We start from the raw sequence: 27,258 nt of genomic DNA, 5'->3' as shown, positions 1-27,258 counted from the left end.
TGACCTTTTGTAAAATTACTTAATCTCTAAATGCATCATCTTGAAATTCATCTGTAAAATGTGAGTAATAATCACTCTTTGTTGAGATTAAATGAGATGATGTATGTAAAGTGGGTAGCATAGTACCTGGTACGTATTAAATGCTCAATAAACATTAACCATTGCTTCTGCTATTACTGCTCTTACGCATAAACAAGCTCAGGGTCTAGACCTGGAGATGGGAGGGGGGGTGTCCACAAGAAGGCATTTCTTGTTTAACTGTACAAAACTCTTATTCAAAGATGTACTTCCTTTCTCTCCCACTCCTACGGTGGCATCATTCTTCAGTTGTCTTTTTACTTTTTTGCATTTAGACTTCTCTTCCAAATTGCAAACCAAGCACCCGTTTTAATCTCATCACATTTAAAAAAATTATTGGCACATTATAACCAGAGTTCACTATGCAATACTTCTTTATTCCCTCACTTTTTGAAAAGTCTTTTGAGTGCCAGTCTATTTCTTTTTCCCTCTGCCCTCAGCCCCTTCTGGGTTGTAGATGCTGAGAGCTGAATTAATTATATCCTGTAGTTCTGTCACATATTGTCATCATCAGTACATGCGAGGTCCCTCTCTGTTTTTTGTTTGTTTGTTTTTGTTTTTTGATTTTTGCCCTTCATCCCTAAACTTCATCCTGTATCTTTCCCCCAGAGGTACCCATTCTAATGTGTTTCTACATGTCTTTAAATATACATGTACTTTTGTAAGTAGGTAATACTGTTTTGTGTGCTGGGTTTCTAATTTATAAGAAGGTATTGTGCTATTAGTGTCAACGTTACATTTTAAAACTCTGTTACCTTATATATGATTATTCAGAACTTCTCTCTTTTTTAAAGATTTTGTTTATTTACTTGACAGAAACACAGTGAGAGAGGGAACACAAGCAGAGGGAGTATGAGAGGGAGAAGCAGGCTTCCCACTGGGCAGGGAGCCTGATGGTGGGGCTCAATTCCAGGACTCTGGGATCATGACCTGAGCTGAAGGCAGACACCCAGTGACTGAGCCACCCAGGTGCCCCAGATCTTCTGACTCTTAACCAAATTCTAGTTATCTGTTCCCCAAAGGATAGAAAACCTGAATTACCATCAGTTCCACCCTACCACAAAGCATGCTGCAATTCACATTCTTACATCACCTTTTTTTTTTCTTACATTACCCTTTATAGTTAGGATGGTCATATTGGTCCAAAATGAGATGCTTTTATAATTGAAGGGAACTATTTTAATAATACTGGGACAACAGGTATATATCAAGACTCCCAGACAAACCAGAATATGTGATCTACTCTATTTATGGAAGATTTTCCTAGGACACAGTTGATAATCAGCAAATATATACTGGGATAGCCCTTCTCCTTCTCCTTATTTCCAGCTGACATCTATTGCAGTTGGGTGGTGCATGTGCTGGACTGACCGTTGCATATTTTAAATACCACCCTTGCTAGAAACTTCATGATGGGGCTGTCTGGGTCATGAGTTATAGACATACTTAATTTCAGTTAGGTTTGAGATCCAAACCAGTCTTGTCCTATTAATGGACTTTTTATCTGCCTTATATTTCAGGGCTTTCCACACTGGTACTATGTATTTGTTAATCTTTTCTCTGTCAGACTATCCAATTTGGGGCAGTAGCAGGCACCAGTTTGTTGACAACTACTCTTGTAGTAACTACTTTGTAGGTCATAAAGGATTTTTTTCAGATTTTATGTTATTAGACCCTACCAATTAGCTTTTGAAGTAGGGAGGGCAGGATTTGTAATCCTTACGTTACAGAAAAGGAAACTGAGTATCAGAGAGGTACACTGACTTATTTTAGTCCACATCTCGTAAATTATGGAGTTGTATTTGTGACCAGGTCTTCTGACTTTAATTTGTTTCTGCAAAATCTAAAAGGGACAGGGAAAAGAATAAATTTCTGTTTCTAGTTAAAGCGGTGACTGCCCCATTTAGCTCTATGTCTTCCTCAGAACATAACACAGTACCTGACACATAGTAAATGATCAGGTTTGAATTGGTAGTACTGCTGCTCAGCGCTTTGGTGACTCCTGTTTATTTCAGCAATACTTCATATTATAGTAAGTTCCATTTTAGAAATGTTCCGGCGGAACAAAGAGACTTCATGTGGGTATCAGAGTTTTCCTGTGAAGTGGTGTGGTTCATTTACAACTAATGGAGCAGTTCCTTATTAACATGCTTATATAACGTGATTTTTGGGTGAGAGTAAGCACTTGCATGTTTATAGAAAATTTCAGTAAGATTTCTTCCACTCTCCTTCTTTAGGCACTGTTCTGTAGCTTTCAGTAACCAGTAGCAAAGTACCCCCTCTTTCTAACTACTGGATTGTGTTTAGCTACTTAACACATCCTCCCTGTACCCCAAGTCCCCAGAGTCATTTGTAGCGTTTGGTGAAGATGTTAGATTGGAAAGATTTTCTCTAAATTGTTTGTGCTAGTATTGTGAAAGGCTGGTTGTTCTCAGCCACTTTGCTCAAACCTGTCAGTTTGGAAATAATTTCAAAGACTTCATTAATCAGGCTTCACCTACCTTTCTGTCTTATCTCATCACTGCCCACCATCCCCTTTCCAGTACCTCCTACCCACTATGATACAAATTAAGTGTTCTAAGAGAAACCATTTAGTAACTTAAATTTTCATAGCCTACTCTTCAAAGAAGTTGAAATAGGCATCTTTAGAAGGAACTCTTGCTATCCTGTATCTTAAACCCTTTTCATTCTCTAGCTGAGATAGTTGGTCCATAAGGTATGCTGTCTAAATGAGATGTTTCCTGCTGCTTCTCTCCTTTGGCCATGTGTTTTCTTAAATCACAGATTGATTTGCTAGTACTTAAGTTAATACTGTGAGCTTCACACCAATGGGGAGAATTTTTTAGAAAGCCCACATATGTCTCCTTTATTTATTTTCTACTGAAACCAATAGTAAGCTAGTGATCATGGCTAGTCCTAATTGTGCTACCAGATTTTTGTTTTTTAATTGTTTTTATACTATTTCTTTTCTCTTGGCACTATGACTATGAATTCTATAGTATCTGACAGAAAGAAAACCCCAGGGAGGTCCCCCCCCCTTTTAATGCATAGATAAAATCTCTTTATAACAATTTTTTTTGTATAGTGAAATTCTTTCCACAACTTAGTGGTTTGTCCATGGAAATGACACTTTACTAGTCTTCTTTCTTTTTAAAATTTTATTTTATTTTATTATGGTAAGAACACTTAAATGAGACCTACTCTCTTAATAGATTTTTAAGTGTACAGTAACACTTGTTATCTATAAGCACCTAGTTGATGTCCTCTCTCAAGAACTTATCTTGCATCTTGCATAACTGAAATTTTTATACCCATTTAAATTAGTCATTTAGGGAAGCAAAGAATAGAAGGGTGGTTGCCAGGGGTTAGGGCAAGGGGGAGAATGGACAGTTGTTAATCAGTGGGTAGTCCGTTTCCTACAGTGAATAAAACCTGGCACACTGCCCAAATTCATGGTCGTTTGCACAGGAGGTAGAAAAGGAAACAGTGAATTTGGTGATTTAGTCCTACTGAGAAGCTTCAGTTAACTTTTTGGTTCCCAGGATTCCTGCCAACACCTACACTCAAAATAGAAAAATAAATGAAACTCCTAAGACCATTTCTTCCAAAATACCTCCATACACAAACTGTCCTGAACCCTGGGAGAAGGGAAGTATGAAGGGGAAGCTTTGGTTAAGAATCTCTCTTCCACTGAATTAAGGATAATTCATTTGCTAAATAGTTAAAAGCATGGCTTCTCATGAACACAGCTCACATTGTTACATTAATAGCAGGAAAGTAAAAAATTGGGTCCTCTAAATGTCGCCAGCCGAAGCAAAATCGAATGTGAACAGAAGTGCTTAAGAATCACCATTATTTCACTGAGTTTATTATAGATCTTTTTATACTCAGCAAACTAGTGTGACTAGTATAAACAAAATGACGACATTTATATTTTTAGTCTTGCCTGGTTTAAGTGGGCAACTCTGGGTACTCTTGACCTCTGTTGATGATACTCTTCACTGACCTTGCCTGTGTCAGTTGACCGATTATATCACAGTTGACTCATCAGTCTCCCCTCCCAACTAGAACTTTCCTCTTTCTCTCTTCTTCTCCTTTATTCCCTTTCTTCTTCATCACTATCTCCTTTACAACTCCTCCATGATTTTCTCAGGGCTGGGCTTCAACATCGTCGGTGGCACAGATCAGCAGTATGTCTCCAACGACAGTGGCATCTACGTCAGCCGCATCAAAGAGAATGGGGCTGCGGCCCTGGATGGGCGGCTCCAGGAGGGTGATAAGATCCTCTCGGTGAGAACTGGCTTCGGCCTCCTTCACTGTTCCTTGCTCCCTAGACCCCAGTTCTTACCCTTGGCCCCTTCCTTGGGAAGATTTCTGCCTGCCTCTTTGGATCTGGAAATACCTGATTATAGAATGTGGTGGGAGGAGGGACCTTGATCAATCACCTTTTCCAACACGAACATAGAGCAAAGAGGATATAATTCCTCATTTGATCGACAAGGCATATTCAGTCCAGAATGAAGCTACTTAGCCAAGTTCAAAAGGCAGGAAACAGGTAGGGTTGAGGGACTGATGTGGGGAAAAAGGACTTAAAACCCACAATTGTCCTTCAGTTATACTTTATTACCTCCCTTTTGTTAATTGAAAGACTAATGTGTGTCTTCCTTTACTACAAAGAGACACAAAAGGAAGGTAGGAATTGAGTGTCCTTTTTTTTCTTTTTTTAAAGATTTTATTTATTTATTTGACAGAAAGAGATCACAAGTAGGCAGAGAGGCAGGCAGAGAGAGAGGAAGGGAAGCAGGCTCTCTAATGCAGGGCTTGATCCCAGGACCCTGGGATCATGACCTGTTCCGAAGGCAGAGGCTTTAATCCCATGAGCCACCCAGGTGCCCCGAGTGTCCTTTTTAGACTCAGAGCCCTTCTCAGCTGTCATGAAGATGAGAAATTGGAATGCATTCTCATTTGGGTTTTTGTCTAATGAGGTCCCATTTCACTCTGCTGTTTGTAATAAGACACTATATGGTGAGCTTTAATTTGATTCTTTTCTAGAAGTTCTTCAAGGAAAGGGACTAGATCTTTTTTAACCTTTTGTATCCTTGCATAAGGTTCATTATATATTTAACAGTTGAACAGGTTGAGAAATTTCAGGCAAGCCTAGAAAGGTTGGCTGATCCAGAATATAAATATAATGTCATGGATGGTAATATCCTACTTTTGTCCTTCTCACCAACTATTTTGCCTCTTTTCAGACCGTTAAGCTTCTCCTAGATCCTGTTTTTTAATTTGAGAGCTACAGAGAGTGGTAAATACCTTTTATCTCAAAACAATACTGAGAAGTTTACATGTAGATTATTTCCTATAGACCCCTGGAGAAAGACATCCAAAAAACATGAAATCAACTTGAGTGGTACATTACGGAAAATTTAGAGTAGGTTGTTGAAGGTATAGCATGTAGGTAGAAACCGCAAGTTTATTTATTCATTTATGTACTTATTTGGGGGGCAGCAAAGTAATGTTTATTGAGTGATAACAAAGTGATAGTACAAAGCTCCCAAGGAGAGAGGGGACCCGAAGGGGTTGCCTGAAACTGTGCAGTTTAAAGTGACATACCACATTCTGTCCAGAACACTGGGGCCTGGGTTACATTTGAAAAGTGTAGGGGTTAAGAGGACACCCATATTTTTCAAAAAGGTTTGGTAAAATGTAGATTGTTGAAAAATGAGACTGGTTAGAAGTTTTTAAGCACCGTATACTAGCAATATGCTGAGAACCTTACATTTATTTAAAATTGCAATAACCCTATGAGGTGAGTACATTTATTATGACTGTTTTGCAGCTGAGGAAGTTGAGTCTTGGTGAGGTCAAGCAGCTTGCCCAAGGTCACACAACTAGTAGGTGGCAGAGGACTAAAACTGGGCTGCCTGAATTTGGAGCCTCTACTCTTAATCAGTATGAGGTACTGCCTCCTAAGAGGTAAATGAGGAGCTAGGACTAGGTATCCTAAACAGAAAGTTTCATGGTGAATGCATAGCTTTTCTGTGTGGTTTTATATAAAAACTGACAGCAGTCTTTCTGTAAGGGATAGAATTAGGAAAAAAGGTTCATAGAGCTCAGTGTGAGGGAATTTATTAGACATAAATGAAGATGAGCAGCCTTTCTTATGTGGACCATTGCCTCATAGAGAAAAGAAATTATTGGAAGGCCACTCGTGGTGTTGTTGTTGTGTTTTTTTTTTTTTTTCCTTTTAAAGGGTATGGTAGGAGATAGATGTCCATGCAGAAAAAAGTAAATGTCAACAAAACAAAAAATGCAGCTCCCTTCACTTTAAAATTTGTAGCAAGGAGGATTTTACTTTACATTTCAAGCTTATGTTTTGGCCAGTTAAGACATGGGAAAGAAGAGGGAAGAAATGCCTGGTGAAGAAAAGGCAAAAGTATAAGACAGATATGGAGAGGAATAAGACTGAGAAAGAGAAGATGGAGCATATACAAGAGGAAGAGGCCAGCATGCGCTCTTCATTCTTTCTAGGGCTATCTTATTCATTCCAGTTTCCTTTCCAAGAATTTGCTCCAAAATTCTTCTTTCTAGACCCCGTTCCTAAGAAATACTGCCTCTGTTGCCTCACTCACCGTCTTCTCCGCTTTCTCTCCTTAAGCAAATTTGCTGGGCATTAACTGTTAAATGTTTATGTCTCCTTTGTAGCTCAGTCTCTCCCTCTGATGTTCTTAAGTGCTCTATTACTGGCTTTGGAGTCTCTGTAAAATGATGATGCTGAACTATTTATTAGTCTATATTCTCATTGATTCTTGATGGGTTTTTCTACTCTCTTCACATAGGTTATTTTTCCATGTTGCAAAATATGCCCCAACTCTTTTTCTTTTAACTCTTGTTAGATAATCAGACTAAGAATGTCACTTCCTTAGCACATCCATTTTGGATAATTAATAAAAGTTTCATTAAGTGATCTAGATTTCCTGAGTTATTATTGACAATTTAATCTTTCCATTTCTCTTGAAATAATGCCCATATTTTGTCTTAATTTCAGGTAAAATTAAATAATTGCATGACTTACGCAGTTTCCTCTTATCAGAAGTTAAATTTTTTGTGATCTCTGTGGAATGTTTAAACTTAAAAAAATGGGGGGGAGAAGAAAAAATTTTTTAACTAATGCAAATTTTTTTAAGGCCCTATTCCATCTGACAACCATGAAACAAAAACAGATATTACTAATAGAATGAACCTGAAGTTGAGATGAGGGCTGGAGATGGAAATTCCTCACCCAGAGTTTATTTTGTGTGTGTGTTGGTGAGGACGATTTAATATTTGTATAGGTTACCAGGGAACCTGGAGAAATTTTATTTTTGTGGGGAAAAAATGTAAACTATCTGGGTTTGTCATTTCCCTTGTGTGTCTGCCTAAATGAAGGCAGGTGGATAGTCTGGAACAGTCCATCCTCAGTGAACTGTACATTTTTATGATGCTCAGGGTGATGTGAACTGACCCCTACACTGAATAGGTGAATATTCCCTTTTGACCAAACCCCTTATATAACAAAATGGCACCATCAGGCCACTAGTCAGCTGCATTTCATGTTCTCATCAAATAGAATTCTTAACTTGGTGAATGAAAGTGCTGAGTAGTTCTCAACATTCACAACTACTCTACTTGACAGCTTGCAGACCACCATGCCAGGTGCTGTGGAATGATTTGAAAAATGAAAGACTTGTCTTTGCCCATAGCTTAGAAATTAGTGGGAAAGATCCACCAGAAAACCTTCATCCCAGGCAGCAGCCAAGACATTGAGATATGCAGAATCCTTTAGACAAAGGATACCTCTAGGCACTTTGTCCTCTTGTCTCAGTACCCCCAGCTTGTAGGCTTGTAGCTGGCACAGGGTAGGCATGCAGTAAGTTAGGTGCTCTGTGAATGCCTCATAGCATAATGGACTTTTTTGGTTTGGTCTGATTAATTAGAACTAGATAATCTAGTTTTTTCTTCCTTCTTCAACTCTGACAAAGGCGCCCCCCCCCATTGTGATTCATTTCAGGATCTTGGCAAAAAAATTAAAATATCCAGAGTATAATCTGGGTCAGTGCTTATTAACATTGAGTCCATTCCTTACATCATCTACATTTATACTAATCCTATTCTATAGGTAGAGCTCTTGAGGCAATTCAGAATTACTAATCATCAAAGGTAATTAATTTTGGGGTATCTGGGTGGCCCTCTCAGTTAAGCATCCAACACTTGATTTCAGCTCAGGTCATGATCTCAGAGTTGTGAGATCGAGCCCTGTGTCGGGCTCTGCACTGGCCTTGTAGCCTGCTTGAGGGTTCGGCCTTGCCCTCTACCTCTTTCTGTCTCTCTCTGCCTCTCTAAAGTAAATAAATAAAGGAATACATAAAAGTCACACAGGTGCAAAGTTAAATTTAAAAAAAAAAAAAGATGGAGGAAACTGTTTTTAACTCTGTTTACTCATTTCCTAAGGCAGAAAATAGGAGACTCATTTTTTTTTTTAAGATTTTATTTATTTATTTGACAAGAGAGAGATCACAAGTAGGCAGAGAGGCAGGCAGAGAGAAAGGCTCCCTTCTGAGCAGAGACCGATGTGGGGCTCGATCCCAGGACCCTGAGATCATGACCTGAGCCGAAGACAGAGGCCTAACCCACTGAGCCAACCAGGCGCCCCTAGGAGACTCATTTTTAAAGATTGCTCACTACCATAGTTAAAGCAAAAAAAAATTCTGTGTGTCCCCATCTGTTAAGCAGAACACCAGCATTTCAATTCTCTGAACATTCAGTCAGTGGAATTTTCTAACATGCTGCAACATCTGCCATATCTCAGGTTCAGTGAAACTATTCATGAGTTAAGGAAACTGAAGTAGCAAGTTAGTGTTCTAAGATTTCTCTGTTGAGTAGCTCTTGGGACTAAAAGTGAGGTCCGGGGACCATCTGGACATTACTTGGGAGCTTACTAGAAATGCAGAATCTCAGGAACCCTCTCAGACCTACTGGAATCAAAACCTACATTATAGTAAGATCTCTGGGTGTGAATAAATTCCCTGGGTGTGAATAAATTGTGAGAGGCACTGCTCTAGGCAAGTGTTATTCAGACGTTTTAAATTATGACCTATAACAGGTAATATACATACATGCAAACACACATGTAACTGAAGCAAAGGTTAAGAAAATAGTATTTATCCCTTCTATATGTGATACATTCTGTGTTGTGTTTTCTTCTACTTTCACTGTTTTAAAATTAAATACTGATCTTGACCCACTGGATTAACTTCACTCTGTTCTGTGGTGGGTCCATAGACTCATATTTGAAAAATCACTACTTTGGTAAGTGGAAAATCACTGATGAAATCTGTGTATGCACAGAATTTGTATTGAATAAGCAGGCTGGGTGTAGAGACCAGTTAAAGATTGATTCAGGAAGGTTAGGTTAGAATTAACTCATTTGGAATCACTTGGAGGGCTTGTGAAAGCATGGATTGCTTTTAACTTTTAAGTTCCCTGGTGAATGCTAAATGCTGCTGGTTCTGGGGTCACACTTTGAGAACCCCTGGTCTATATTAGTATGGAAGGTGACAAAGAGAGCAAATTCCACATATATTTAGGAATAAAATCTATGGACCTTGGTAGATAGTCAATATGAGGTAGAATCTGAAAATGCATAGAGGAGGCAAATATTGGAAAACCAGTCTGGCTTTGAATTAGAGATGACCTGGACAAGAGACAGAATCATAATTTGTTTTATGGGGCTGTTTTAAACTTGGGCAAAGGATAAGAAATGGTTCTTTAAAAAAGAAATTGCCCTTGAATGTCTCAAAAGCATCTTGTCTGGAGTCTTTTTTTTTAAAGTAATGAGAGTAATAGTCCTTTTATATTAGAATACCTTTAGGCCTAACTAAGAGGGTTGAAAGACATGATTGCTATAATTGGCTTTTGCCCTGTGTGGTACCTTTTTTGGCCTGATACCACTAATGTCCTTCCCCGTGAGCAGAAGGAGGCTCAGGTAAGGACCAAGGTTACGCACTGAGTCACTGGCAGGCAAAGCTGCTGTCAGAGTCCAGGCCTTTCAGCTTTGTATAATATTGAGAATATGTCATCAGGCTTTTTCAGGGTGCAGTCTGCAAGCAAACTTCAGGAAATCATGTGACATTTATTATACTCAAGTGTTGTTCAAAGTACTCTTCAAATATTACAAGGGTTATAATGATGAGTTTTGTCATATAGCCTTTCGAAGTTATTTACAGTAGAATGTTAAGTGATATCAAATAGGGTAGAGTTCACTTTGAGCTTTAAGATCATTACATAATATGGAGATTCAAAGAAATAAATCAGTCACATCTAGCAGAGTTCTCTAGAAAGGTCATCGACTTGGCACTTAACTAAATTTTATCTTCCCAAATTTTAATGCTGCTTCAATATATGCATAAAATATTAATGTATAAAAATAAAAATGAATAAAAATATTAATATATAAACACCTTATATTCTACAAAACTCTAAAATTTTGAAAGTGTATAACTTTTTAGATAAAATGAAACTACAAAACCAGTAAAAATTTAATTTACAGTATTAATGAGATGGATAGTATAAGTTGCTGAAATAAAATCCTGCCTTACAATGTAAATTTCTGTGGGTTAGTGTTTTAAAGTGAAGCTTTTACAGCCAGGCCATTTGAATTCTGGCTTTGCTACTTCCATTCTATATGCCCATGGACAAGTTGCATAGCCTTCCAAGTTTTATCATCTATTAAATGGGAGTTCATAAGTCATAGGATTATTGTGAGGACTAAATAAGTTAGTACATGTAAAATGAAGAGACAGCTCCAGACATGATAATAAATATGCAGTGTTTCCTGGCAGTTATTTTGGGCTGTGATTGCAAAGATGATCTTGAACTTAGTACTCCTGCCATTGAATGTCATTTAGTGACTGAGTTCTCCCACTTGCATTCTTATCACTATGAAACTTGGCTGTGATACTGAGCTTTGATATCTTTGGCATATATTGACATAACTGCATCATTAACCTAATTTGTGTGTCTCTAAGAGAAAATATCCATTTCCTTACAATGAGAAGTACAGTTATCACATGGGCTAGATTAGTTACATGAGCCTTCCCACTACAGTCCGCAATCTCACACTGATTCTCTACCCCAAGAATTAACTAGAAAGTTGAGATGTTGAGAATTCACTGTGGTGGTTCTAGGACTCCTGAAGTTCTTTTCCTGTAGCATGTTCACTAGAACAAACAAAAGGCATAATCAGAAGGTGGCTTGGTGGCATGAAATTGAAGTCTATCAACTAGAAAACTATATTCACTTCTACACTATAGGTAGCAGGACTGATCCTATTTAAGATTAATCTTGGAAGACACGTGGAATTTTTTTAAAAAGGAAGTGTATTCAGATGGTCGAAATAGCTGGAGCACAGGCATGAAAGTAAGGATATATGTTTTACATCCTAGGGTCAGTGAATTTTGTGATTTAGAGCACAGGATTTATGAAAGGGAATAATGTGAAATTAAATTGAGAGAGTGGGTTGGAGCCACTTCCTGGAGGACTTTGTACACCAGAATGAGAAATCAGGCTTGCAGTCTCTTCTCTCCTGCTCCCAGTTTTGTAGAAACAGAATGGTCCCTTAGGAGGCTTGATCTGGAGACAGTGTTTGAATAGGATAGAATGGGGGGCTGTGCTAGAGCAAAGTGAGTCAATGAGAGGGTGATCACAATAGTTCACCTGAAGGTGTCCTCACAAATAGGGTGTGAGGAATAGTATTATGTTAGCCTATAGGATTTGGCAAGGTATTGTATGTGAACATCGACAGGGAGTGGAGTTTAAAAATACCAGAATTTTAGTCTGAAGGAATGGTAAGTGGCAATAAGAGGGAAGGTGGGATAATCTGGTTTTGTGGGAAGTAAAAAGGAGGCTTTGGATTTGTTGAATTGGGGTGTAGCAAAATAGTCCTGTCCAGGCATCCAGCAGGACATTGGGAAGTCCAGAAGTAGAAATAAGGATACAGATTTGGGAGTTGTCTTGCGGAGTACAGTTGAAATTGTGAAAGATCACCGTGGGAGAAGATAAGGGGACAGAGGACTACAGACATTGAGGAATGCTTACTTCCCTTAAGAAGGAAGGAGAAGAGGAGGAATTGGGAAAGGAATCCTTCAAGAACTAAGGGAGCTAAGTCTTCAGAAGTTGAGACCAGAGAGAACTACAAAAGGGAGGAAGTCTGACGACTGGGAAAGGGCTGTAGGACTTGAGGATTGGAAGTCCCTCCTGACCCGCAGGGCAGAATATTCTTTCCTGCCTCCTCATATACTATGCCTATACCAGGGATTAGAGTGCATGGCTGTGGAGGAAGTGGAGGCAGTGCTTTCCAGCAGCTCTTTAAACAAGTTTTGCAGTGAAAGGTGGAGGACACAAGATGGGAAGAGGGTGATAGTGGGTTCCAAGAAATATTTATATTGTTTTCTTTACAGATGAGGATAATTTTAGTTGAGAAGGAGCAGAGAGCAATAATGAAGGAATCAAGAGGAGCAAGTGATCACTTAAGTTCTCTAAGAAGGCTAGAAGAAATGTAACCAGCAGCACCCGTGGGTGGTTTAACCTTGGTAGAGGAAATGGATCTAAATCAGAAACAAGAGCAAAGAAGCAGTGAAAGGCCATCAGGAAACTTTGAAACGGCAGGGAAGAACATGGAGAGTGTGTGGGAAGTTATGTGTATTAAAGAAGATAAGGCAAAGGAATCTGGAGAGAGGAGATAGGATCAGCATTGGAGTTTGATGATAGGAAAGGTCTGGAACAGCTGCTGCTGGGCATTCATTAGGGAGTTCACCAGGTGAGTAGAGTGGTCATAAGGATACAGCAGGTGTCAGCCAGCATGGATCTGTGCTGGGAAGTAGGAGTGTGTATTTTCCCCAGGAACATTAAACTCAGTGATGACGAGGAAACTAAATGCGTTGTGTTTTGTGGGACTGGAAAGATGGCAGAAGATCATGGGAACAAGGGATTCTAATAGTTTATGAAGTGCTTTGTTGAAATAACAGCAAGAACTCCTAGATGGGTTAGGATGCAAGTAAAGTCTAAAAAAGGTTATTAAAGGTCTTGGTGAGGATAATGAGCAGATTCAGAAGAGGAATAGGAAGTGTGAAGGGAGTAGAAATTGTGGTCAGTTTTCTAAGAGTGAGGTAGACAGTTTATAACACCAAAGTGCTATTAGATTAATTCACCTAGCAGGAGATTGTATGGAGGAGTGATGTGAACCTCTTGGAGAAGGAAGACAGTAACAAGGAAGATGAGAGGCTTGAATAAATCAGTGGCTTGAGCTTCAGCTAAAAATAGTTCGTGAGTCCAGGTGGAAGAATAATAGTGCAGAAGGAAGGGTAAATTGCAAGGGCACTGTAACTCTACTTCAGATATTTAAAAATACTAGCCTAGCTCCTACACTTACTATGACTTTGGGTGAATTATCTACCTTGCTAAGCCCCAGTTTCTTCATCTGTGAAAACAAGATAAAAATGGTGTCTACCTCATAGGATTATCATGAGAACAACATTAGACAGCGCATGTAAAGCATACAGCACAGAACCTACCAAATAAATACATGAGGTGTTCCTGCTGCTGTTGCTGTTAATGACATTGATGTGTACAAAAGATGTGTAGATCTTGCATGAAGTGGGCTATGCTGTGTCACTGAGTACACCATAGGGTAGATAACACTTGTGGACAGTGTCACTCCTAACACTAAGAAGTATTAATCCCACTGGTCATCTCTCACCTCTAGATGCTAGGACTAACCTACACTGAAGCATTTTTTGGAAGTTTGTATCATCAAAGAAATATTGTAAAATCAGTAAATTGTTGAAGGATGGGAGTATCCATGGAACCAAGGGAAATTGTTCACAATTGAACAAGACCAATAGAATGGGCTAGTAGGTTTGCACCACATCAAAATAAATTGTTTCATAGGGTTATATTTCTAGAGTTTCATAAAGTTATATTTCTAGAGTTGAAGCTGGCAGTACCAGGGATTAGCAATGTGAAGGATAGGATGGTAACCCAGAAGATCATGTTAGCTGTAGGGAAGCAGGCTGATGCTTAGGGAAGACACACAGGTACATAGCGGAAACCCAACTGTCAAAATGAGACAGGCAACAGGAGCCAAGGTGAAGGAGAGACCTTTTTTTTTTTTTTTAAATAAAAAACTTAGCGCTCTTCAGATGGCCCATGGAACCTCAGTTCTAGGAAAATGTAGCTTTGAACATGAAAAAGTGACTGAGTTCTATGTTACTTCACCCATTCTCTTAGTCCTTGAAATTTGCTCTGTAGTTTTTAAATGTTTAATCACATGAATATCAATCTTTGACTTATGATTCTATCTCTTTTACTACTTTTCTTGCTGTTTTTGACAGGTAAATGGCCAAGACCTAAGGAACTTGCTGCACCAGGATGCTGTAGACCTTTTCCGTAATGCAGGTTATGCTGTGTGCCTAAGAGTACAACACAGGGTAGGTATTACCTGCAGCCAGCAAGCTGGCACCAAGCTTTTGTATCATTCTTGGGAATACGACATATTTCATAATCTTTAGTAGTGCATTTGGCTTTTTTTTTTTTCTTTCTCTGTCTTTTGAAGAGCTTTTCTAGCACAGGCAGGGGTCTTCAGGGACTTCTGCTTATTACGAAAGGAAATTCATGCTGCTTGCAACCTAGGTCGTAGCTTCCAGGAGATGTATCTTAACTGTAAGGCTTGACAACCAAATTCAAATCAATGGGGAGAAAATTCAGCAAGAATCAATTTTATTTTTCAGTAGGGAAGGAAACGTGTGTCTGCCCTTGAACATACTTAATAATGAAACTTGAAGTGTAGAGGTGGTGGCTTTCCTGATACCCACTGTGCGCTTTCCCCAATCACGACACAACCCTTATCAACTTGTTGACCCTCTTGACCAAAGTTGTAATGCTCTAAGGGGATCTCCAGGAAAAAGGAAATGAATTTCAGAATTTAGTCAAAGGACGCCTGGGTGGCTTGGTGGGTTAAGCTTCTGCCTTCAGCTCAGGTCATGATCATGGAGTCTTAGGACTGAGCCCACTATTGGCCTCCCTGGTCAGCAAGGAGTCTGCTTTTCCCTCTGCCTCCCCAACCCACACATGCACGCTCTCTCTCTCTCTCAAATAAATAAATTTTTAAAGAAAAGAATTTAATCAAAGCAGCACCTCTCCCTGCAGCCACTTCTTAGTTCCTAGTGTTTTATAATTTGGATGATGGGTAAAGAAGCCTGGTAAACCTAATTCCTCCCTTTGGAGGAATTCCGCCCCAAGGACTTTGGGGTGCATTTACAACACAGGTTCAGTGTGCCCTCTTTTTTTTTTTTTCCATAAAGATTTTTTATTTATTCATTTGACAGAGAGAGACACAGTGAGAGAGGGGATACAAGGAAGGGGAGTGGGAAAGGGAGAAGCAGGCTTCCTGCCGAGCAGAGAGCCTGATGCTGGGCTTGATCCGAGGACCCTGGGGTCATGACCTGAGCCAAAGGCAGACACTTAACAAATGAGCCACCAGATACCCCCAGTGTGCCCTCTTAAATGGTGCTGTCATTGTCTCACTCAGCTCTTGAGTAGGCTTCAGAGGCTGAAGAAGAGCTTGGCAGGAGATGGTACAAAGCAGAAGGAGCACAGCATGGAAGATACCAGAGTAGCAAGCAGAATCTGTGTGATGGATTAGAAAACAGGTCAATAGGTGAGAATATTGGTAATTGGCTGCTTCTGCCTTGGCTCTTGTGTTTCTAAAGTATGGAAGACTTCATGCAATAGTAAAGGCAAGTAATGAATGTAGATATACACTTCAGGTATGATTAGAGTTCTTTTTGAAGGCGTGTGGGAAACGATTTCCAAAGTTCACGTTTTGGGAAACATCTATAAATAACTCCTTATAAAACATAGTAACCCCTAATAAAACACTGGTCAGAGAATTGGCCTAGCCCTAAAAACCATATCTTATTATTGGGCATGCCCTCTCAGGACATCTGAACAGGAAATGAGTGAAAGATGTAGAGGTGGGCTAAAGGATAGAAAAGGTGGTTCATGCAGTGCTGCCTTTCAGATGGAAGGGTCAGACTTTTCACGGGTTGTAATGAGGAGGTTAAATCGAACCGAGACAAAAATGACATCATAACTGTTCCAAATTAGTTGTTAAAAGTTAGTATGGGGGCGCCTGGGTGGCTCAGTGGGTTAAAGCCTCTGCCTTCGGCTCGGGTCATGGTCCCAGGGTCCTGGGATCGAGCCCAACATCGGGCTCTCTTCTCCGCAGGGAGCCTGCTTCCTCCTCTTTCTCTCTGCCTGCGTCTCTGCCTACTTGTGATCTCTGTCAAATAAATAAATCTTCAAAAAAAAAAAAAAGTTAGTATGAAGAGGGGCACCTGGGTGGCTCAGTCAGTTAAGCATCCGACCCTTGGTTTCGGCTCAGGTCATGATCTCAGGGTCGTTGGATCGAGCCCCATGCTGGGCATGGACTGTCTCCCTCTGCCCCTTCCCCCAGCCCCGTCCTGCACTCCCTTAGTCCCCCAGCCCCCGTTCACTTGCTTGCTTAAAAAAAGAGTTAATACGAAGAAATGCCACCCAGCCTCAAACGGGAATGCTTATTAGGCAGTGGAAAATTATTACCACTAGGATATGATTTTTTTTTACTTGTTTACTTCTGAGTATTTTATCTCTGTTCCATATAAGTTTCCTCTTTATCTGTGTCTAGTGTTACAAAATAGAGATGAAGGCCATGACACTGTATCAGGAGGGAATTAGTGCCTTTTGGGAACTGGAAAGTATTTCCAAAAATGGCACTGTACCTGGCCCTTACTGCTTTCTGACAACTGGCAATCTTTCTGAGTAAACATTTCTAGGAAGGTGGGCACCCTCTACTCCTGCCCAGTAATTTTGAGGTTTCCTACAGGATCAGTAGGTTTCATCTTCTATCTCCGGTTTCCTAGCATGATACATGTAGAGCTTGGTGGAGGCAGCAGAGAAACAGAATGGTTATCCGCTCACCCCTGGGCCCCTTTAGGTCAGTAGCACAGCAAGCTTAAATGCCTCCCCATCAGACTTCTTTCCACAGAGTTGATGGCTCTGATGCATCAATTTAGAATAAATAAAGAGGACTCCTTCTGCCAGAGAGTGCTTGGAGGTCACAGCTTTGGGTGGTCTAGACCCAGGTAATGTGTCAGCATGGACACTGGAGTTGGGGTGAACACACATTGCTCAGTAGTGTTAACATTTTTCTCTCCCTTCCAGTTACAGGTGCAGAATGGTCCTATAGGACATCGAAGTGAAGGGGAGCCGAGTGGGATCCCTATAGCTCTGGTGCTGGTGCCAGTGTTTGCCCTCACCATGGTAGCAGCCTGGGCCTTCATGAGATACCGGAAGCAACTATGAAAAGTTTGCTCTCTTCCAGTGCTCCCATTAGAAGACCCATTTTCTTTCCCTCTCACCCTCATCCCCTGCCATTCTCCCATATCCTTCCCTCTCTCTGTGTAGTCAACATGTCATTGAAAGAGACTGCTACCCAAACAGGACCTCACTGTCCAAATCTCCACATCCTCATATCTAATGGGAGAGTGAAGGTATTGTTTGAAAGAAGGCCGAAGAAAAGACATGCTTAGAACAGATGGGAAATTATGTATTTTGCTAGGATCGCCAATAGAAGTTCAGCTACAACCCAAAGAGGGAAAGGTCCAGTCTTCACATCAGCATGGGTAATACCTTTTTCTTAGCTGGCGTGCCTCAAAGGCCAGCTGTGCGATGCAGGAGAAGAGAGGATTTTTCTTCTTAATGATCTTCCTTGGGAAGTTTTTGTGGCCTTTATTTAATTTCTATCTACATACTTGGGTGCCTACATCAAACACAGGATAATGAGAGCATTTTTACTTTTGTAAAACACATGTGCGTATGTGCGCTTGCATGCACACACACATACACACACACACATGTCCATACATGATAGTATAATAGCGATGCCTTATGGAGAATTAAAGAAGTGGAAAGCTGCTGTTTGGTTTCAGGTTTCTGATATAAGGGAAGTTCTTAATGGGAGAATTGATGTATAGCAGGAGTGAGAGAGTGAGCCTTGAAAGAGGATGCCCAATCTGGGTCATTTTTAAAAAAAAGAAAAAAAGGAAAACCGAAGCAACTAATTAAAAATCTTAGAACAATATTTCTTCTCATAATGGCTGTGCTGAAGTGGAGGTAAAATGCCATAATCCAGCTTTGTGAAAGTCAGTCTGTTCCCCACACTTTGAGATGTAAAGATAAATCTTACTTGTTCCTCGGGCTGCCCCAGCGACTTTTCTGGAACCTCCCAGTCCTGCTAAAGGATCGGCTGGAATGACTGTGGTCAGAGCTTTGGTGATGGGGCCAGACCAACCCAGTGAAAAAACTCTAAAAGACAAAAGGATAATGCCTCCAGGGTGGCACCGGAAACTTCTTGGGCCATCTAACATATTCTTTGGTTACTAGTGATAGGCAAATTGTGAGAGAAGGGACGGCTCTCTGGCAGGACAGGCATGAAATGAGCTCTGCTTCTGATTCAGTTGAGAGGGTTTGGATTGCGGGTTTTTTTGAAAGGCTCTAAACACTGACTGTGGCTTCTAATAAACCATTTTGCAGGGAAGGGGAAGAAAAGGTTTTTGTTTTTTTTGGTTTTTTGGTTTTTTTGTGTGTTGTTGTTTTGTTCTGTTTTAGTGGGTAGGGAAGTTTGGTGGATGTTTCCTGGGGAAACCTTGAGAGAAGGATATGGGTGAAAGGATGCTCAGGAATACCAAAGACATTAATAATGAGGTGGGAACCATTCTGTTCATGTGATATCAAACGTTGATTTTGAAACACTAAGGAGAGCTGAACCAAAGCTAATTCTCTGGCTTTAAAAAAACCATTTCCATCCTCCAAATACATTGTCTAGACTACAGGTCTTACATAATCTTGACAGCATGAGTGTGAAGACTTTCCCTGAGAAAACCAGTCATGTCCAGTTTTTAGCATGGATAATCCGGTAAGCATTTTACAGGTGTTGATTGGACACCAGCTTTGTTAAGATTCTTTTACAAAGAATGTCAAATTTATATTGCAGATAGCAAAAGGGAACAGTTACTGAGAAGACACTTGAGAAAGTTCCATGGAGGGAGGGGAAAAATGAAGGACCCTTGAGGAGCTCACAGTCTAGTTAAGAGAATTCATAAATAGATGAGAAGTTAAAAGTACATCATCAGGTTAAGTGACAGTTGAAAATAATAAGAAATGGAAAAAGAAATTCAGAGTACAGCGTAGCAACAGAGATGTGCGGGCAGCTGTCACTTTTTTTTGGGGGGGGGCCTCCAAAAAAGAAAGCTGTCACATAATGGCATCAGGCCAGAGTGGGAAGGAAAGTCTTTTACAAATAACCCGCCTAAGGCCTTGCCTCTGGGCCAGCCGTTGGTATAGGGAGAAACTTGCTTTAAACAATCCTGGTAGGACTTAGGCCTTTAGGCCTGGAGTGTTCAGTACCTTTGAGCCTCACTTAGACGGCTGCACTTGTAGGTCCGCACAGACGCACTGACAGTATTCCCGTTCTCACCTCAACCAGCCCCGCTGTGCGGGCACAAGCCCTGCCACCCTCCCTGCGTCTAGAGGCTTGTGCAGCAGCTTCCGCAGTGGGCTGGCTTCCCTCCCAGGATTCAGTTCAGGGTTTGGGCATCAACTCCTGAGAGGACCTTGAGACATTCAGAATGAAGCAATTGGCAAGCAGGAGGGAAATCTATCTTGTTTTTTTCTTTGTTGGTAGATGTGAAAAAGGACACTTAACCCTGGTTGGTAGAAGTTTTGCTTTGTTTAATAATAGGGATTCTTACGCACTTTAATAATTTAGGTTTTCTCTGGAATTAAAGAGCATTTAAAGATCCATGATGAAAATTTCAGGCAAGTATACTATTCAGTTTTTATTTCTGATTCTCTAGAAAACTAAATTGCCCTAGATGAGGTATTGGAGTCTATTGTAAGTCACTAAAAAAAAATTCATGATCTTTGTAGATCGAATCTAATATTTCTTTCACTTTATAGATTGTATCTAATATTCCTGCTCCCTAAATTACTGTGTTTAAAGTTTCAAAAATTGAATGAAAGTATTTTAAGACTGTATACTTAAAACACTTCTCTGTATTTATCATCTGATATTACACATATAATTTTAATAAGACATTGTTTGCTTCAGTTGTCTCTCTTTTCCTGCCAAGTTTTAATCTGTGCTATTGATTTCACTTATTCACACTGTCTAGCCATGTGTAATGGAAAAGGAAACTAATACTTGTTACTGCATTTTGTGCCAGGTGGTGTACTAAATCCGGGTGGGTACACTGTTTGTTCATGACTCACAACTCTGAGATCTAAGTATTGTTAAAAAAACACTAAGGGAAAGAGAATAAATTACCTTTCCTAAGATTACGTAGGTGGTAATGATAGACTCAGGATATAACTTAGGACCTCAGGTGCTACTGTCAATGCTATTTCTCACTGGCCATGGCTCTCAAAGTGTGGTCTCTGAATAAAAGCATCAGCATCATTGGGGAACTTGTTAGAAAAGTAAATTCTTGGGCGTCACCCCAGACCTACTCAATCAAACTGCGTACAGCACTTCGAACAATCTGTCCAGGTGACTGATGCACAGTAAGGTTTGAGAATCACTCCTCTCTGCCAATAGTTGTCCCCTTTTTCTCAGGTTAGAATCATCTGAAGAGCTTATAAAATTCTCATTCTCAGGCTGCACCTAGACCAATTAAATAAAATCTCTGGAGAGTGGGACTTAACCAGCAGCAAAATAAAGATCATTAGGTGGATTCCACTGTGCAGTGTCAGTAAACAGTGCTTTGTGGCATTTAAATTATTAAATAAAAACTTACATAAATGATCAGATCACACACAGGCATTTGCTCCAGTATCAAATGGGAATTTCACTTGGGTCTTTTTAGAGCCCAGCTCTCCATGCCCTTCCGCCCAAGTATAGATGTGGAAGAAAAAATGGAGCATTCTAGGGCTTATTTGTTTAGGACTGAGCAGCAAAATGTATTAGTGTTTCAGTATGTGCATCTATTAAATAAATTAGAACCCAATCAAAGAACATTGGAGCTAAAAGGGAGCAAGAAAGATTCTAGGATGAATCTATCTTAGAGATGAGAAAAATCAAAGCTCAAAGAGGTAGACAGACTTAACTCAGTTCAAAGACTTAGTCTGTTGCAGAAGTGCCCTTTCTGTGTCATATTTATGTTTGGAATGTATGCACTACATGAACATAGATGAAACTATCCTTTTTATCTCAATCCTCTTCTGTCATCTCTCTTTGGGCCTGAATAGAGACTGGGGACGGTAAGCCATAATGCAGAACTGGTAGATTCCATGGAATCTGCGAAAGCCCTAATATAAAATTCAATCACATGAGTTCTTCTGTGACTTGTTCCAGTAGTTCTAAACTAGAGAAGTGTGGGGTTTTTTTGATGTTGGACATTATTTTTATTGTGTAAATAGCAATTTAAACTATATTTAAAGAAACGGAACAAAAAACATTAGGCTGTCAAGTATGGGCAAGGGGTGGGGAGTGTCATTCGTGTAATTTCATGTGGAGCCAATAAAGATTTTATTCTAGCCAATTTTAGTCAGACTTTATCTTTGGACAGATGAGTCTTTTTTTCTTTTAGCATATGAGTGCCTACTGCATCCTTGATGCTGACAATACAGAGATGCAAAGATCTAGTCACTCTAAGCTGAAACAGTGCATTATCCAAACATGGGGGCATCCTGTTGATCTTACAGTATTTTGCTAATATCCTCTAGAAGTAGAAGATTAAATTATGAAGCTGTCAATCTCTTACCTATAATAGTTTTAGAGTTGGTTACTATCCCGGTCTAGGCCCCTTTTGCTGTTCGTCTTTGATCTATAAGCAGTCTTTTTGAGACCAGCACTCACATCCAAAAGGGCAGTTGTGATCACAAAGAAAACAGTATTTTAAGGAATTATGTTCTGATTGGAATCAGGTTCTTGACTGCCATAGACTCTTGTGCCTGATGATATTTATACACGCGCATACTGTAAAGCACTTGATGTGCTTACCTGATGCCCTTGGTACTGTAACCACCTATATCATGAGAAAGTATTGCTGTGTCTAAAGGAGTTCTCCAGATACTAGGTCCCATTTCCAAACATTTTCCATACTCTTCATTTTCTTTTTCTTCTTGCAAGGAGAAGAGAGTAGGGGAGAGGGCTGAATTATGTTTTCAAATACAAGTCAATCATTAACAGAGTCATTGACAAAAGAACTTCACTGAAATTTATTAACCAATCACAGGAAAACGGGATGATCCCTCTTCCTAGTTTACAGATTTCTGAATTGAATCCCAATTGAATTCTGCATCTGCAATGCTGATTTGAATAGGAGTTTCTTATTCCTGGATATATATGCATTTTTACCCCCAGGCCATGTTACTTCTTACACGATTATTTTCCTTACAGACCTTATTTTGCTTCCTTTCTAATTTGTTTTTTTTTTTTTTATTTATTTATTTTTTTTTTTATTTTAATAAACATATAATGTATTTTTATCCCCAGGGGTACAGGTCTGTGAATCGTCTGGTTTACACACTTCACAGCACTCATCATAGCACATACCCTCCCCAATGTCCATTTCCCCACCACCCTCTCCCATCCCCCTTCCCCCCCGCAACCCTCAGTCTGTTTCTTGAGATTGAGTCTTTTATGGTTTGTCTCCCTCCCAATCCCATCTTTTCATTTTTTCTTTTCCTACCTCCCCCCAAACCCCCCCACCTTGCATCTCCACTTCCTCATATCAAAGAGATCATATGATAGTTATATTTCTCCGATTGACTTATTTCGCTAAGCATGATACCCTCTAGTTCCATCCACGTCGTCGCAAATGGCAAGATTTCATGTCTTTTGATGGCTGCATAGTATTCCATTGTGTATATATACCACATCTTCTTTATCCATTCATCTGTTGATGGACATCTAGGCGCTTTCCACAGTTTGGCTATTGTGGACATTGCTGCTATAAACATTCGGGTGCACGTGCCCCTTCGGAGCACCACGTTTGTATCTTTAGGATATATACCCAGGAGTGCAATTGCTGGGTCGTAGGGTAGCTCTATTTTCAGTTTTTTGAGGAACCTCCACACTGTTTTCCAGAGTGGTTGCACCAGCTTGCATTCCCACCAACAGTGTAGGAGGGTTCCCCTCTCTCCGCATCCTCGCCAGCATCTGTCATTTCTTGACTTGTTAATTTTAGCCATTCTGACTGGTGTGAGGTGGTATCTCATTGTGGTTTTGATTTGTATTTCCCTGATGCCGAGTGATGTGGAGCATTTTTTCATGTGTCTGTTGGCCATCTGGATGTCTTCCTTGCAGAAATGTCTGTTCATGTCCTCTGCCCATTTCTTGACTGGATTATTTGTTCTTTGGGTATTGAGTTTGATAAGCTCTTTATAGATTCTGGATACGAGCCCTTTATCTGATATGTCGTTTGCAAATATCTTCTCCCATTCTGTCAGTTGTCTTTTGGTTTTGTTAACTGTTTCCTTTGCTGTGCAAAAGCTTTTGATCTTGATGAAATCCCAATAGTTCATTTTTGCCCTTGCTTCTGTCGCCTTTGGCGATGTTCCTAGGAAGAAGTTGCTGCGGTGGAGGTCAAAGAGGTTGCTGCCTGCATTCTCCTCAAGGATTTTGATAGATTCCTTTCGCACATTGAGGTCCTTCATCCACTTTGAGTCTATTTTCGTGTGTGGTGTAAGGAAATAGTCCAATTTCATTTTTCTGCATGTGGCTGTCCAATTTTCCCAGCACCATTTGTTGAAGAGGCTGTCTTTTTTCCATTGGATATTCTTTCCTGCTTTGTCGAAGATTAGTTGACCATAGAGTTGAGGGTCTATTTCTGGGCTCTCTATTCTGTTCCATTGGTCTATATGTCTGTTTTTGTGCCAGTACCATACTGTCTTGATGATGACAGCTTTGTAATAGAGCTTGAAGTCTGGAATTGTGATACCACCGACTTTGGCTTTCTTTTTCAATATTCCTTTGGCTATTCGAGGTCTTTTCTGGTTCCATATAAATTTTAGGATTATTTGTTCTATTTCTTTAAAAAAAATAGATGGGATTTTGATAGGGATTGCATTAAATGTGTAGATTGCTTTAGGTAAAATAGACATTTTCACAATATTTGTTCTTCCAATCCATGAGCATGGAATATTTTTCCATTTCTTTGTGTCTTCCTCAATTTCTTTCATGAGTACTTTATAGTTTTCTGAGTATAGATTCTTTGCCTCTTTGGTTAGATTTATTCCTAGGTATCTTATGGTTTTGGGTACGATGGTAAATGGGACTGACTCCTCAATTTCTCTTTCTTCTGTCTTGTTGTTAGTGTAAAGAAATGCGACTGATTTCTGTGCATTGACTTTATATCCTGACACTTTACTGAATTCCTGTATAAGTTCTAGCAGTTTTGGAGTGGAGCCTTTTGGGTTTTCCACATATAGTATCATATCATCTGCAAAGAGTGATAGTTTGACTTCTTCTTTGCCGATTTGGATGCCTTTAATTTCTTTTTGTTGTCTGATTGCTGAGGCTAGGACTTCTAGTACTATATTGAACAGCAGTGGTGATAACGGACATCCCTGCCGTGTTCCTGACCTTAGCGGAAAAGCTTTCAGTTTTTCTCCATTGAGAATGATATTTGCGGTGGGTTTTTCATAGATGGCTTTGATAATGTTGAGGTATGTGCCTTCTATCCCTACACTTTGAAGAGTTTTAATCAGGAAGGGATGCTGCACTTTGTCAAACGCTTTTTCAGCATCTATTGAGAGTATCATATGGTTCTTACTCTTTCTTTTATTAATGTATTGTATCACATTGATGGATTTGCGGATGTTGAACCAGCCTTGCAGCCCTGGAATAAATCCCACTTGGTCGTGGTGAATAATCCTTTTAATGTACTGTTGGATCCTATTGGCCAGTATTTTGGTGAGAATTTTCGCATCTGTGTTCATCAAGGATATTGGTCTGTAATTCTCTTTTTTGGTGGGATCCTTGTCTGGTTTTGGGATCAAGGTGATGCTGGCCTCATAGAATGAGTTTGGAAGTTTTCCTTCCATTTCTATTTTTTGGAACAGTTTCAGGAGAATAGGAATTAATTCTTCTTTAAATGTTTGGTAGAATTCCCCTGGGAAGCCGTCTGGTCCTGGACTTTTGTTTGTTTGGAGATTTTTGATGACTGTTTCAATCTCCTTACTGGTTATGGGTCTGTTCAGGTTATCTATTTCTTCCTGGTTCAGTTGTGGTAGTTTATACATCTCTAGAAATGTATCCATTTCTTCCAGGTTGTCAAATTTGTTGCCATAGAGTTGCTCGTAGTATGTTCTTATAATTGTTTGTATTTCTTTGGTGTTGGTTATGATCTCTCCTCTTTCATTCATGATTTTATTTATTTGCGTCCTTTCTCTTTTCTTTTTGATAAGTCTGGCCAGGGGCTTATCAATCTTATTAATTCTTTCAAAGAACCAGCTCCTAGTTTTGTTGATTTGTTCTATTGTTTTTTTAGTTTCTATTTCATTGATTTCTGCTCTGATCTTTATGATTTCTCTTCTCCTGCTGGGTTTGGGCTTTCTTTGTTGTTCTCTCTCCAGCTCCTTTAGGTGTAGGGTTAGGTTGTGTATTTGAGACCTTTCTTGTTTCTTGAGAAAGGCTTGCACTGCTATATATTTTCCTCTCAGGACTGCCTTTGTTGTGTCCCACAGATTTTGAACTGTTGTGTTTTCATTATCATTTGTTTCCATGAATTTTTTCAATTCTTCTTTAATTTCCTGGTTGACCCATTCATTTTTTAGAAGGATGCTGTTTAGTCTCCATGTATTTGCGTTCTTTCCAAATTTCCTCTTGTGATTGAGTTCGAGCTTCAGAGCATTGTGGTCTGAAAATATGCAGGGAATGATCTCGATCTTTTGGTACTGATTGAGACCTGATTTATGACCCAGGATGTGGTCTATTCTGGAGAATGTTCCATGTGCACTAGAGAAGAATGTATATTCTGTTGCTTTGGGATGGAATGTTCTGAATATATCTGTGATGTCCATTTGGTCCAGTGTGTCATTTAAGGCCTTTATTTCCTTGTTGATCTTTTGCTTAGATGATCTGTCCATTTCAGTGAGGGGAGTGTTAAAGTCCCCTGCTATTATTGTATTACTGTCGATGTATTTCTTTGATTTTGTTATTAATTGGTTTATATAGTTGGCTGCTCCCATGTTAGGGGCATAGATATTTAAGATTGTTAGATCTTCTTGTTGGACAGACCCTTTGAGTATGATATAGTGTCCTTCCTCATCTCTTATTATAGTCTTTGGCTTAAAATCTAATTGATCTGATATAAGGATTGCCACCCCAGCTTTCTTCTGATGTCCATTAGCATGGTACATTGTTTTCCACCCCCTCACTTTAAATCTGGAGGTGTCTTCGGGTCTAAAATGAGTTTCTTGTAGGCAGCATATGGATGGGTTTTGTTTTTTTATCCATTCTGATACCCTGTGTCTTTTGATTGGGGCATTTAGCCCATTAACATTCAGGGTAACTATTGAGAGATATGAATTGAGTGCCATTGTATTGCCTGTAAGATGATTGTTACTGTATATTGTTTCTGTTTCTTTCTGATCTACTACTTTTAGGGTCTCTCTTTGCTTAGAGGACCCCTTTCAATATTTCCTGTAGAGCTGGTTTGGTGTTTGCAAATTCTTTCAGCTTTTGTTTGTCCTGGAAGCTCTTTATCTCTCCTTCTATTTTCAATGATAGCCTAGCCGGATATAGTATTCTTGGCTGCATGTTTTTCTCGTTTAGTGCTCTGAATATATCATGCCAGTTCTTTCTGGCCTGCCAGGTCTCTGTGGATAGGTCCGCTGCCAATCTAATGTTTTTACCCTTGTATGTTACAGACTTCTTTTCCCGGGCTGCTTTCAGGATTTTCTCTTTGTCGCTAAGACTTGTAAATTTTACTATCAGGTGACGAGGTGTGGACCTATTTTTATTGATTTTGAGGGGCGTTCTTAGCATCTCCTGGATTTTGATGTTTGTTCCCTTTGCCATATTAGGGAAATTCTCTCCAA

General features: G+C 39.7%; 1 protein-coding gene across 1 annotated transcript in view; it reads left to right on the top strand.

Moving 5' to 3' along the window:
- Positions 1–20,301, top strand: part of LOC308345869 (synaptojanin-2-binding protein) — a 38,339-nt gene extending 18,038 nt beyond the window's left edge. The window contains exons 2-4 of the mRNA XM_080808424.1: positions 4,232–4,368; positions 14,508–14,603; positions 17,377–20,301. Of these exons, the coding sequence (XP_080664550.1) occupies positions 4,232–4,368; positions 14,508–14,603; positions 17,377–17,517 (374 nt within the window). The 3' untranslated portion in view covers positions 17,518–20,301. The remainder of the gene's footprint in view (positions 1–4,231; positions 4,369–14,507; positions 14,604–17,376) is intronic.
- The last annotated feature ends 6,957 nt before the right edge of the window (positions 20,302–27,258 follow it).

Source organism: Martes martes (assembly GCF_963455335.1).
Source record: "Martes martes genome assembly, chromosome: 7".
NCBI lineage: Eukaryota > Metazoa > Chordata > Mammalia > Carnivora > Mustelidae > Martes > Martes martes.
Note: the sequence above shows the minus strand (reverse complement) of the source record. Positions and strands in the feature narration are given on the sequence as shown.